The sequence below is a fragment of the Octopus sinensis genome, linkage group LG15 (assembly GCF_006345805.1).
Source record: "Octopus sinensis linkage group LG15, ASM634580v1, whole genome shotgun sequence".
NCBI classification, from domain to species: Eukaryota; Metazoa; Mollusca; class Cephalopoda; order Octopoda; family Octopodidae; genus Octopus; species Octopus sinensis.
In genome coordinates, this window is record NC_043011.1 from 9,586,874 (window position 1) to 9,599,776 (window position 12,903).

At 37.5% G+C, this 12,903-nt stretch overlaps 1 protein-coding gene across 12 annotated transcripts in view; it reads right to left on the bottom strand.

Annotated features, from left to right (window-relative positions):
• The window catches only part of LOC115219822 (peripheral plasma membrane protein CASK), a 998,477-nt gene that overhangs the window by 226,390 nt on the left and 759,184 nt on the right, over positions 1 to 12,903 (bottom strand). For all 12 annotated transcript variants that reach the window (XM_036509446.1, XM_036509450.1, XM_036509449.1 and 9 more), the window contains one exon: positions 3,504 to 3,590. In XM_036509446.1, coding sequence (XP_036365339.1) covers positions 3,504 to 3,590 — 87 coding nt within the window. The remainder of the gene's footprint in view (positions 1 to 3,503; positions 3,591 to 12,903) is intronic.

Below are 12,903 nucleotides of genomic sequence, written 5' to 3' on the forward strand. Positions count from 1 at the left end.
AATCTAACCCTTCATTTTTTCTGTCTCTTTTCCTGACTTAAACTAATCCAACATTTCCTTTGTTTTTTTTTTATTTTATTATTTTTGTTATTTAAGTTGCTTTTCAACAGAGCTTCTCAAACTTGTTGGGCCACTGCCCCCACTCATTGCCACATAATACCCTCAGCACCCCCACCCCTATTTTTATGTATTTTTTTTACTAATTTATACATTCTATCAATCATTTGATATTTAATATAATATTTAATTTGTAAACAATACTATGATAATATTATAAATTCATAGTGTCCCCCAATCCACTGCCTTCCCCCCAATGCCTCCTTTTTCTCTACAAACCCCTTAGGCATCAGCGCTCTCCTGGACTCTCTCAATGCCCACCAGGGGGCAGTAGCACCCATTTTGAGAACCTATACTTTTCAATGTCAATTCCAGCCTTCCTGAGAATTCTTGGATCTTGAGATTATCTTCCCTCCTCCTCTTTTGGTGCCCATCTTGCCATTTGGCAAATATGACACTCTCAACAAGGGAAGATAGTCATTATCAATGTTTCATTTCATAAATACATGCCACAGGTCACTCTGAGTTATTTCTTTGGCTTGTTTTTTTATTCCAAAGAATCTCTGATATAAAATAAGACCAATTTGCAGAGTTCTTTAAGCAAAAAACTTCTGCTCTTGGATGGCAGCTTTATTGTAACTTTTGGTTACTTAAAAATAGAGTTTTGTAAACATGTGTTCATTAACAGGAAAATGGTAATAATCAAATGTAGATGCAGGCATGACTGTGAAGCCTGCTTTGCACTGTGTGACAGCTCAGGGACAAGTGTTCTCTGCAACTGCCCAGAGCTGACCAAAGCCTTCTCAGTGGAACTGGATACAAGGCTTTGTGTCTGTCTCACCGTTGCTTGACAATTGGTGCTGCTCTGTCTACATCCCCATAACTCAGTGGTTTAGAAGAAGAAAAAAAACTGAAAAGAAAACTCAACAAAGTAAATAACAGACCCCCCCCCCCACCAAAAACAGAAAAAGTACCAGAACAGGTCTTCTGGGCTAAAATCCCTCAAAGCAGAACTCCGACACGTCCGCAGAACAATGATTGAAACAAGTAAAAGCTAAAAGAATGAGATGTTTATATTTAATGTTTGCTGCTGTATGTGGTTGCTCACCGTGCAAGAAATAGCAGGAAAAAAAATCTCCCCCTACATCACCATATTCCTGTAATCAATGATGAAAATATGGGCTTCTTTTAATTTCCATCAACTAAATCCTCTCTACGACAGCCTCTGCGGTAGAGGACCCTTGCCCAAGGGGCCACACAATGGGACTGAGCCTAAAGCCATGAGCTTGGGAAGCAAACTTTTTACCACAACAACAAGACCCATGCCCGAGTATGATGTGTGTGTGTGTGTGTGTGTGTGTGTAATATTTCAGCGTATGTATGTAATATTGTTTTTGTAACCTTAATAGTTTGGCTAATTTGAATGACAGCGTAAGGGAAGTAACTCTGATAATCCAAAAATTTCTTCTGACAAACAAAAGTCTAATTGACAATGAGCTAATTAATGATGCGTTTAATTACGCACATTAATTTTCCTGTATTTATCTTTCAATCAGACATCAATGACCACCTCCCACAACCCCAGTGTTTAATTAAATGTTTATAATTACAATTCTGTATAAGTTTTCTTATTACATTTGGTCTTATACTTTGAAGAAGGTGAAATATTATTTAGAAGCTGGAATATATTCTCAACTGGATTCTGTAGACTTTGGAATAAAGCTGTAAAGTTAGGAAAGAGAGAAAACGCACAAAGATTGAGAGGTGTCATTCATTTCAGTATGAGTCGTTTCTGATTCCACTCAGAATTCGGCTGCTGCGAGTCATAAAATTTGTCACTCAAAGATTTCCTGCAAACATTTTTAAATCTTTAAAGACTTAATTTTAAAAAAAGTGGGGGTTGCAGGGCAAGATGTTCAACCTTTCTTAGGACCACTGAGAATGTGGGAGGGTAGGAGAAGACTCAGCCAGAATGTTTGCTTCAGACTTGTTTTGCGTGTGAGAGAGAGAGAGAGAGAGAGAGAGAAAGAAAGAAAGAAAGAGCCGAGCTGGGAAGAAGAGGCAGTGCCTATATCCTGAACTGAGAGCTGCAGAAAAATCATGAACGAGGTGAAAGGAATTGCAGGGGCCCAACATTGGGTCCTTGCGGGGCTGAAGGTGATGTGAATAATGAAAGGAAGAGAGACGAAATGAGTGAGACAAGATTAACCAACTGTAAGGAACAGAGACCAATGTAGTAGCAGTGGAAATGGGAAAGGGAGAGGACACAGTACAGCTGTGAACCAGAGGTTGCAATGTGTTTATGAGTGAGTTTATACAAATCAGTTGAGTGACCTCTCAAGGTATCAGATGACTAAAAAATATGGGAGCAATTCTGACCCAAAATGTGACGGCGATTTTCTATTGTGGGTCTCACTTGAGCTTCGTAGGGGGTCAGGAATTGTTAGGGGCTGAAGTATAGAGTGTGATTACGTCTATGAGTGGTGCTTAAGTGTGTGTGTGTGTGTGTGTGTATTTGAAAAAGGAATATTTTCCCAACCAAATGACAAGGAAAAAAATACATGTCTGCAACTTCCCCGCCCTCTGAGCCACATCCAAGACCAAAACAACAGCGAGAGGGGGAACGAGCGGGGACAACTACTTCACTCCTAAAGTTCCAAGGTGAGATAACTAGATTTATTGCCAAGATGAAAGAGAGAACTGACTGAAGTGAAGTGGATTGCTTTGTGAGGTGACGACGAGTCTCTGTTTATCTCCCTTCGATCAGTCAGGTTGATGGAGGAGGAGAAGCTAAAACTATGTCGATGTCAACACACCAACTACATATAAAACACATCTCTCTCACTCTCTCTCTCTCTCTCTCTCTCTTTCTCAATGAGAGAGAGAGAGAGAACAACACAATTAAATATGTAAAATGGTTTAAAAAATGGGTTACTGAAGAATTATAGAATTTTATTACATTTAAACAAAGTTGAATGGGAATAGCAAGAAGTATCCTGCAACAGTCTTATATGTATGTATATGTGTGTGTGTGTGTGTGTGTGTGTGTGTATAATGTATATATGTGTGTATATATATATATACATATATATAAGGATAAGATCGTTATTTAAAATACCAGCTTTTGAAACAGACATACCTCTCATTCCTGGAAAATTTCCTAGAAAAACATAGTTTTGATTCACAATGGAGGCATTGTCAAAGTGCCATACAATGGTATATATTACTGGAAGTGGATTTGAACTGATGTGTTTTAATGTGATAATTATATCTGCATACAACACAGAGAGAGAAAAATAACTGAAAGGAAATATGAAAATAAATAATCAAAATAACCCTACACACACACACACATACACACACATACACACACACACACACACATACACACACACACACACATACACACACACAAAATTGTGAATGTTGAAAATAAGACGACTTACCTGAACATGTGGTTTCGTTAGGAGAGACTTTAATTCATCCGATTCGTTAGCACATGTGTCTGAGTAGTCACTCAGAGCATCCAAAATCTGGATTAAACAAAAATGAAACATTAATGAAGATAGAATATCTTTAAATCATAACAATGGATTATTGCATGAGGATGAAGTGACAGGGGTTTCAGTTAAGTCTTTAAGGATTACATAAATTGGTAGAAAACAAGAGGAGGTGCATCATCGTAAGAAGCTGAATGAACCCTAACAGACGACTTTTGTGTGAGTCAACATCTTTAAAAACCTATGAAGACCAAACTAAGATTTATTTGAACTTGAAACATGGAAAAAAAGGAAAATAAACCTTGTTAATTAATTAGTTTGGTGTTTCACCAAGTTGACCACTTCACACATTTTGGAGGACACAGGATTCCTGTGGATTTAATTAACAGTTTAATTAGTAGTGCTATTTTATTTACCCTGAAACAAGATATTGATAGTATTAATTGTCTTTTAAAACCTGTCAATGGTTTTAAAGCATCCCCCCCCTCCCACAAGTATTGAACTAAGAGCAAAACACACTGAACTCTACTTCACCACAGAACTTATTTCTCTAATTCCCTAACCTAATCTTATCAATATTGTGTCTTTGAGACCCAGGATAGTAGTACTGATGGCTGAGTATGAACCTGTAACGACATCAATTAACATGTTTAATATGAACCACATCGGATCTGGAAGGACTCACTGAAATGGTGAACCTACTCAGGCGGAAGAGTTTGCCAAAGAATCTCAACTCCTGTTCCTGTTATTCATTAATCTGCTCCCTTAATCCTCCACCCACTCTACCCTATTAACTACACTATGTATAGGGGTTTTTCACTAATGTAATATTCCACATTATAGACATCAACTTAAGAGTATGTATGTGCATATTTATAATACTTACATGCACATATCTTTTTTAGTATGTGTGTGTGCATGTGTGTATATTTATGTATGTGTATACATGTGGAGGCACAATGGCCCAGTGGTTATGGCAGCAGACTTGCAGTTGTGGGATCCCAGTTTTGATTCTCAGACCGGGCGTTGTGAGTATTTATTGAGCAAAAACACCTAAAACTCCATGAGGCTCTGGCAGGGGGTGGTGGCGAACCCTGCTGTACTCTTTTACCACAACTTTCTCTCTTTCTTCCTGTTTCTGTCGTATCTGTATTTCAAAGGGCCAGACTTGTCACACTCTGTGTCACGCTGAATTTCCCCGAGAACTACGTTAAGGGTACACGTGTCTGTGGAGTGCTCAGCCACTAGCACGTTAATAAATGAGCAGGCTGTTCCATTGATCAGATCAACCGGGACCCTCATCGTTGTAACCAACAGAGTTCCACGGTGTGTATACATATATATATATATATATATATATATATATAATATATGTATATATATGTGTGTGTGTGTATATATATATATATATATACATACATATATATATACCTACACACACACATATATATATACATATATATATATATATATATATATATATATAGCATCATCATCATCATCATCATCATCATCATCATCATTTAATGTTTCTTTCTCCATGCTGGCATGGCTTGGACAGTTTGACAGTAGCTGACCAGCTGAAGAGCTACCCAGGCTCCATGTCAGTTTTGAGGTGGCTTCAACCACTGAATGCCCTTCCTAACACCAACCACTTTACAGAGTGGCACTGGGTGCTTTTATATGGGCACTTTTATGTGCACGAGCACCCACAAGCCCGCTCAGTTGGAAAAGGACATGGGTGACATGCCTGTATGTAAGGATAACCAAGATTCTACTTAGCTTGGGGTGTGTCTTGACAAGCACAGCAAGCCAGCAGGAGTTTTGGTCCCCTGTCATCCCCTCTGTGAGGTCCAACATCTGAAGGTCCTTTCTCACCACTGCATCCCACACCTTCCTGGGTCCACTCCTTCCACACATACCCTCCACACTTAGAGATCAGCACTTCTTGATGCAGCTCTCCTCATCCACACACATCACATGACTGTGTCAGTGCCATCTCCTCTCTTGCACACAACATCTGATGCCTTGTATACCCAGTTTTACTCTCAACTCACACTCTGCTGTACATGCACACTGACATTACTCATCCAGTGGAGCATACTGGCTTCATGTCTTCACATGTCCTCAGTAGTCACAGCCCATGTGTCACTGCCATGTAGCATAGCTGTTCATACACAGGCTTCCTTACAATCTGCCTTTCACTCTGAAAGAGAGGCCTTTGTTACTAAAAGAGGTAGCAGCTGTCTGAACTTGGCCCAATCCGTTCTTATTCTGGCAACACTGCTCACTTGGCCACTGTCTGCTACTTCTAACACACACTCACACACATGCACAAAGACACACACCTCGTTACAATGTCTTCTGCCGTAGCCTCAGACGATCAATGCTTTCGAAATAAACTCAGTGGACAGAAACCGTAAGAAGTCAGTCGTACGTGTGTTCCCTTTCTCTTGACATTTGCCTACAAATTGTAAATATGGTGCGTCTTCATACAAGAAGTGGTGTCATTTGTTTGCAATATTTTGTGAGAACATGTCTGGCCATTGAGCTGCTTGTAGTTTGAAGTGCAGCCTGGTGCTAGAAAGAGCAGCTGGCCATAGGAAAACCTGACTCTGCATCTTTCAGTTTGCCAATGCAAGAATGGAAATGGATATTTTCAATGATGATTATTCACACGAACATACACAGACACTTTGTACATATATTATCTTTACAATATATATATATATATATCTACAATGTATATTTAACAATATACATGTGCTAATTAACCATATCTTTATAGCGTACATCTGATATATCAGCACAATTTGATTAAAGACAACAAATTGAAACTATGAAGTCACTATCACCCCATATTTTTTGTTAAAAGGTTATTAAATACACACACACACACACACATATTTACATACACATGCACACACATATATACACACTCACACACACACACACATACATACAAACAATCATTATTTAATGATTGTTTTCCAGGCCAGCATGACTTGGATGAATGTATGTATGTACGCACACATACATATATGTACACACATATATACATATTATATAAATGCATATATATAACTATTTACACACACATACATGTATCTTCATGCCCACACATGCATGTATACACACATATACAGCAAAACTAGGATTAATAATGTGAAAAGGCTGACATTCAAATAACAATCTCAGATATTTTAATTTTCCCTTAAAATTTATCTGAACACATGAAGAGTTTTAGAATTATATCAGATTAAAATCAAAGAATTAACCATGTTGTTAGGTTAAAAAAACAAAAACATGTTGAATCACTGCATCTAGTGTTTTGGAGTAATTAAAGCTTAAATATTTCTTTGTTGTCTATCAATGATAAAGAATATTCTGGAAGCTTCTTTGAAGATTTTTTTTACTTGAAAGAAAGCCAAATCCCGGTGGAATCTTTTAAAGTGTTGTTATTATTCTAAACTATTTTTAGTAATCTTCCAGTGTTCTCAGTGTATCGATTGTCTTCCTCTCTGTCTCAGGGGATTCCTTCTAGACAGACACAAGTATTACCAAATGTATTCTTTACCAATCTATTTAAAATAACAACCAATTAATGGTATCATTTGTCTTGGCATCATCCTTTGATTTTAAGGGAGTGGTTAGAGTTGAAAGGAGTGCAGAAAGCTGAGAGAGAGGAGCAACAGTCAACTATATGAAAGAAAGGAACTGACTAGTGCCCTATTGTATGACCATGAAGGAGAGCAGCTGACCAGTACCCTATTGTATGTCCTGGTTCACTACTGAGGAGTTTTAAGCAGACTACCAGGGTACAGTGGAAGTGATGTCTATTTTCTTGACATTCTGTTCAGTTCCTTAAGACAAGGAAAGTTGTCTGAAATTTTATGAACTCCCTTCCACATAACATTACAGAAAGCAGAGCAGTAACTTCATTGATCCTAAACAGCAATAACTATTTGTCTGAGATATAACAGATATATCAGAAATATAACCAGTACATATAACTGGTACATCTGCAATGTAGCTGTGATATCACAGAAATATCTGACGCATAACAACAGGTATATTTAAACATGGATCCTCTACTAAAGGGTCGATTACTTAAACTACTCCCTAAAATTCTGTTCATTATTTGTCAAATTCTTTACCTGAAAACATCATAGAATTTGTAACAGTTTCTAGAAAATTTAACTGAAGGAGATCAATAACAAGACTTACATTAAAACAGTCTTCATATTTACAAGAAATGATAGTGTGTGGGTGGGTGGGTGAGGGGACCGAAGTATATTAGGAGTAGAAGTCTGTGGGTAGTTGTTAGTTGAGTAAGTGTGGCTGCTATAAAGGAACTGAGGTATATTTTGGAGTGGCAGTAAGAAAAGATTTTTTTTTTTCACTGCTTTCACAGATTCCCATGACTCTGTCACCATCCAGTTCCATTATTATGAATTTGAATAAGGTGCTTGAGGCATATTGAGTCTTTCATTAACTGATTACACAAACGTGGATGCTGCCCTGACGCTTGATCTTCAAGGCTTCCCCTCCACTCAGCATCAACGTAAGAAGAACCATTGGCTCAGTTGAGCTCTTCTGCTTCCTCTTCACACTCGGCCATGCAGCAGTTTCCTCATGTCACCTTATCCCTAGCAGGGTGGCAAGGGAAAAGGTCTGCTCTAGATTTCAAGAGAAGGGACCAAAGTCATTGACAGTTTAATGGTGTCAAAAACTTTTAGAAGAATGTAACAGAGTTATTGATGTTGTTGATGATGATGACAAAAATGATAAAGAAGGGAGAATAATGATGTCAGTGATGATGTGAATAACAGCGATTGATTGATATTGATTCTGATGATTGATACTGACATTGCTGATGAAAATACAAAAGTTGAACAATGTTAATTATGTTGGTAATAATGCTGGTTGATGGCAATGGTAATGATGATGTTGATGATATTTAATTAAACTGTGAAGTGGTAATTAAAGAAAGAAATTTGTAAACTCATGATGAGAAACTATTTTTAAAGACTTTCTCCTTCAAAGAAAACGGGGAAAATGACAAAATTCTAGAGAGAGTGGCATGAAGACAGAATTGTTTGCCTGCAGCCATAAGACAAGGCTTTTATTGAATCTGGCTTTCAAGATCTTTACTTGAAAATTCTTCCATTTATTCCACAAAATTTTCTAAGATATTTCACATGTAAATAGAAATAAGTAAATAAAATACAAAACAAACAAAATATTGAAGCCAAATCAAAGATCAATAATCAGTTTTCAATATGATTTATATTGTTAAATCTGTGTCTTTATGAAGTTGTATTTAGAAAGTAGTTTTTAGCAAGTGATGGGGATTCAAACCTTGCTTTGTCACACTTTTACCTAAAAGTCTCTCTCATTAAACTTTCCATATCTTAATTATTTATCGTTAGCTGCCAAAACATGTCGGTGTGTCTTCTCACAAACAAATCTAATTAATTCTTTTATCTGTACGCACACACACACAAGTATAGGAAACAGTCATCTGGACACAGTTTGACAGTTCAAAATAATTCATTTAGATGTGACTGGTTACCGTTATATTACTGGTATTGTGCAGTATTTTCTGTAGAAATTTGCTTTTGTATTTATGGTTGTCAACATGAAGCATTTTGTAAGCAGATAAAGCACTTTATATTTGACAACTGTTAGTTGACAGTATTGAGTGAAAGGTCAGCTATAGTTTTAGAGAAAATCATAGAAATGTTGAAATTGTCCCCTCTACAGAGAGAACAGATGCTAAAACACAGGAGCAGTTTTTGTAAAAACTGTCATTAATAAAGAAATAGGGAGGAAATTCAATGGGGTGGAGGGACAAAAATAGGGTTCCCTAAATTGTGTTAAATAAAAACAAGATTGATATAAAAAATGAACATTGCTTGGTTGAGATGTTTACTTCACAACAAGGAAATCCATATTTTGACTTTTCCATTGCGTCGACTTCAGTATGAAATGTCTTCTTCTGTCATAGACTTGGTTCCACCCTATGCATTGCAAGTGGAATTTGAAAGATCAGAAACTGTAATGAAAATATGTCGTGTAGGTATGTGTGGTGTGTGTGTGTGTTTGCACATTGTTTTCAAATGAAAACCCCAAAATGTTTATTCCATCTCAACTGCATGGAGAGTGCCATCCTCACCAGAGGAATAGAAAGAAATCCAGGGATTGGACAATTGGAAATCGAACACCAATCACATTATTGATCACAAAATGGCATAAAATTAGTAAATGAGTAAAACACTATTTTTTGTAAAAAGATTTAAATCTGCAAAAGAAAGTTTATATTTTTTTGACGGAGGGGAATATTGTCCGGGTTAAAGAAGATGGGTTAGAATTTGACAAAGAATTTTTCAAGGGAAAATTTATTGGTTGGAATGACCAATTTCACAAAATAGTTTTGATATAGAGAATAATATATAAAAAAAAAAGCTGTATTTACCTTAAAAGTCTACAGTTAAGGAAAAACACGTAACGTGTCGGGGGTGGTGGTGGTGGTGGTGGTGGTGCAAATAACAGCTGTTACTGAATCTGTCTTACCTATGTGCAGCAGAGTGCCAACACAGCACAGTGTTTATAACAGAAGAAGGGAAACTGATAAAGTGTAATTAATTGCTTTCATTATGATAATTATGTTGGATTGGCTGTTGTATTTTTCAGGGAATTTTGTCTCAGAAATAAGCTGTTGCTTATATCTAAATTTTCCTTGTGATTCTTTCATTGAATTCTTTGAGGAAAGCAAAAATCAATGGCAAGGTGTATTGTTACGTTTTGTTTGTGGTTTCTAGAAATGGTATGTTGTAAACAGGTGGGTGTTAAGGAAATAGAAACTAAAGAGGAACTCAGAAATGAATAATGCCTGTTCCAAATGTAGGCAAAGTGTAAACCAAAGAAGAAAACAATGAGCAGGTAGTAGACAGATGCACAGGTAAGTGTGCATGTAAGAGGTGACAGGTGCACAGGTAGTGTGTATGTGATAGGCGACAGGTGAAATGATACTGGTGGTGGGAGTTATGTAAGGGGAAGAGGAGAAGGAAAGATTGGAAAGAAAAAAGAATAGAGAGGGAGGTGGCAGGGTTGGGAAAAAGTTGAAGAATTCATATTAAAGATGGTGAAGAATGAAGACGAGAAACATTGAGAAAAAGGAGGAATTAAACAAAGAAATGAGGTTGTGAGTGAGTTTGTGTGAGTATGTTAGAAACCAATTCCTTCTTTGTAGGAAAAGTTCACGTAATTAAAAGAAAAAGTAAAGAAACAAAGTTCCATTTTTTAAATTTAATTATCATAAACAGAGAGTGTTTACTTGTTGAACTCTAGAAAATTCTAGTAGATTTATAGTGGTCTGCTTACAGACTGTATTTATAAAAGAGAGAGAGAGTGTGTGTGTGTGTGTGTGTGTGTGTGTTGGTCTTGACTTGAAAACCTCATCTTTTTGTGATTAAACATGCAAGCCAGACACATATTTTGTTCTCCCCAGACAATGGAACAGACATTTGTGACAAATGTTTCACCAGTGAAGAATGCTCCACTCCACTGACCCCCAATGGTCGGTCCTCAGAGTAAAGAGCTGGACAGGCTGAGACACAGGACATGCAAACTGAGAGGTTACTTTGCTAAAAATGGATTCACAGAAGTTCCATTGGCCATGGGCTGGTGAGAAGAAGGAGGAGGAGGAGGAGGTGGTAGGGACCTGTAACTCAGAACAGCTGGGAGTTTTGACAAGATAACATGCCATGGTGGAGCAAGGTCTTGACCCGAGAAAAGGGTAACATGTTGATGTAGCGAAAGCCATAATAGCTAAGTGATGTATCTAGAAATAAAGGATGAGAGTAGAGCATCAAGGAATATTCTCAGATCAACAGCACAAAAAGAAAGAAAAAAAATAGCCTGAAATCAAGCGGTTATCCTATGTTCTGTGACTAAAGAATGTGAGGGGTGTTGCAAGGTTACAAAGTGGTGCATCAGATTTTGTTGGGGAATGAAATACTTGGAATGACAGAATTCCACTTAACATCAACAGCGCAAGGAAGGAAGACATTTGAAAATAGTATGACAAGAAGTTGCTGATTGTGGAGAATGTCTGGGAGAAAGTAAGATTATGTCCAATACAGCCAACAGAGATACCAGCTAGTGGCATTGACTCGGTTGAAATAGCCATTTCATGGTTAAAATAACATCCCATGGTCAATATAGTCATTAGGGATAAAGAAAAGCTGCCAAGCCATCAGGGACAGTTGCTGAGACACTCAGGAAATACTCAACAAAGCTCAGTCTACATGTTTGCTCAGTTTATTTTGGGACAGCACATGCTTGGTCAAGAAGTTACTTTGTAACCAGGTGGCTTTCAGTTCAATCCCATTGTTTGGCACCTTGGGCAAGAGTATTCTACATCTAACTTGGGTTAACAATGCCTGTGCAAGAGTCCGTTTGGTATGTGGGTGTTTGTACCCTGTAACATTGCACTTAGGCAAACAAAAATCAATGCAATAAATATTGATGTTGAGGTGATGGTAATGTCCCAACATAGTCACAAACCAATGGATAAAACCAGTAAAAGAATATCTTTTGGAACCAATTAACTGTTATCACTCAGTTTGGCTCAGAGATTCTATTTAAAATTCCACATCTCAATAGTTTACAAAAAGACCGACTACCTTAGTGTTTCTGTTACTCAACTCTACATTAATTTGTTCTCATTCAATGGCTAACAGACAACAGTAGTTCATTTCATTGAGCACAAGGCCCATTTCCTACTGAGTCTTACCCATAGATTTCCACAACAGTTGTACTGAGATTTTCACTCTTCCCAAATATTTTACCTATCCAACGGGAAGAATTCTGGGGAAATGTCACAAGAACACTTAGCTGCCCCTGTTTCAAAGGATTATAGAAGTGTTATACCATATATTATTTTCAAGATTTTGGCACAAGGCCAGCTATTTTATGGAAGGTGAGGAGGAAGGTGATTATGTTGAACCCATTGATCAACCCCAAAAGGATGAAAGGCAAAGTTGGCCTTGGCAAAATTTGAACTCAGAACATAAAGATGAACGAGATGCCGTTAAGCCTTTTGCCTGACAACTCTGCCAATGCCCCACCTTATACGTTGCAACATATTGACAGTTTAGATGTTAGATTCATCTCAGATGTCACCATTCTTTAATAATGTCTAACCCTACTGCCACTGCTTTACATATTCCTTGTCTTTGGAACTGATCTGACATTGTACAGGGCTGGGCAGCCACTGATGGATATATACACAATTAAACTTTACACAATTGACTGGTCTCACACACACACACACACACAC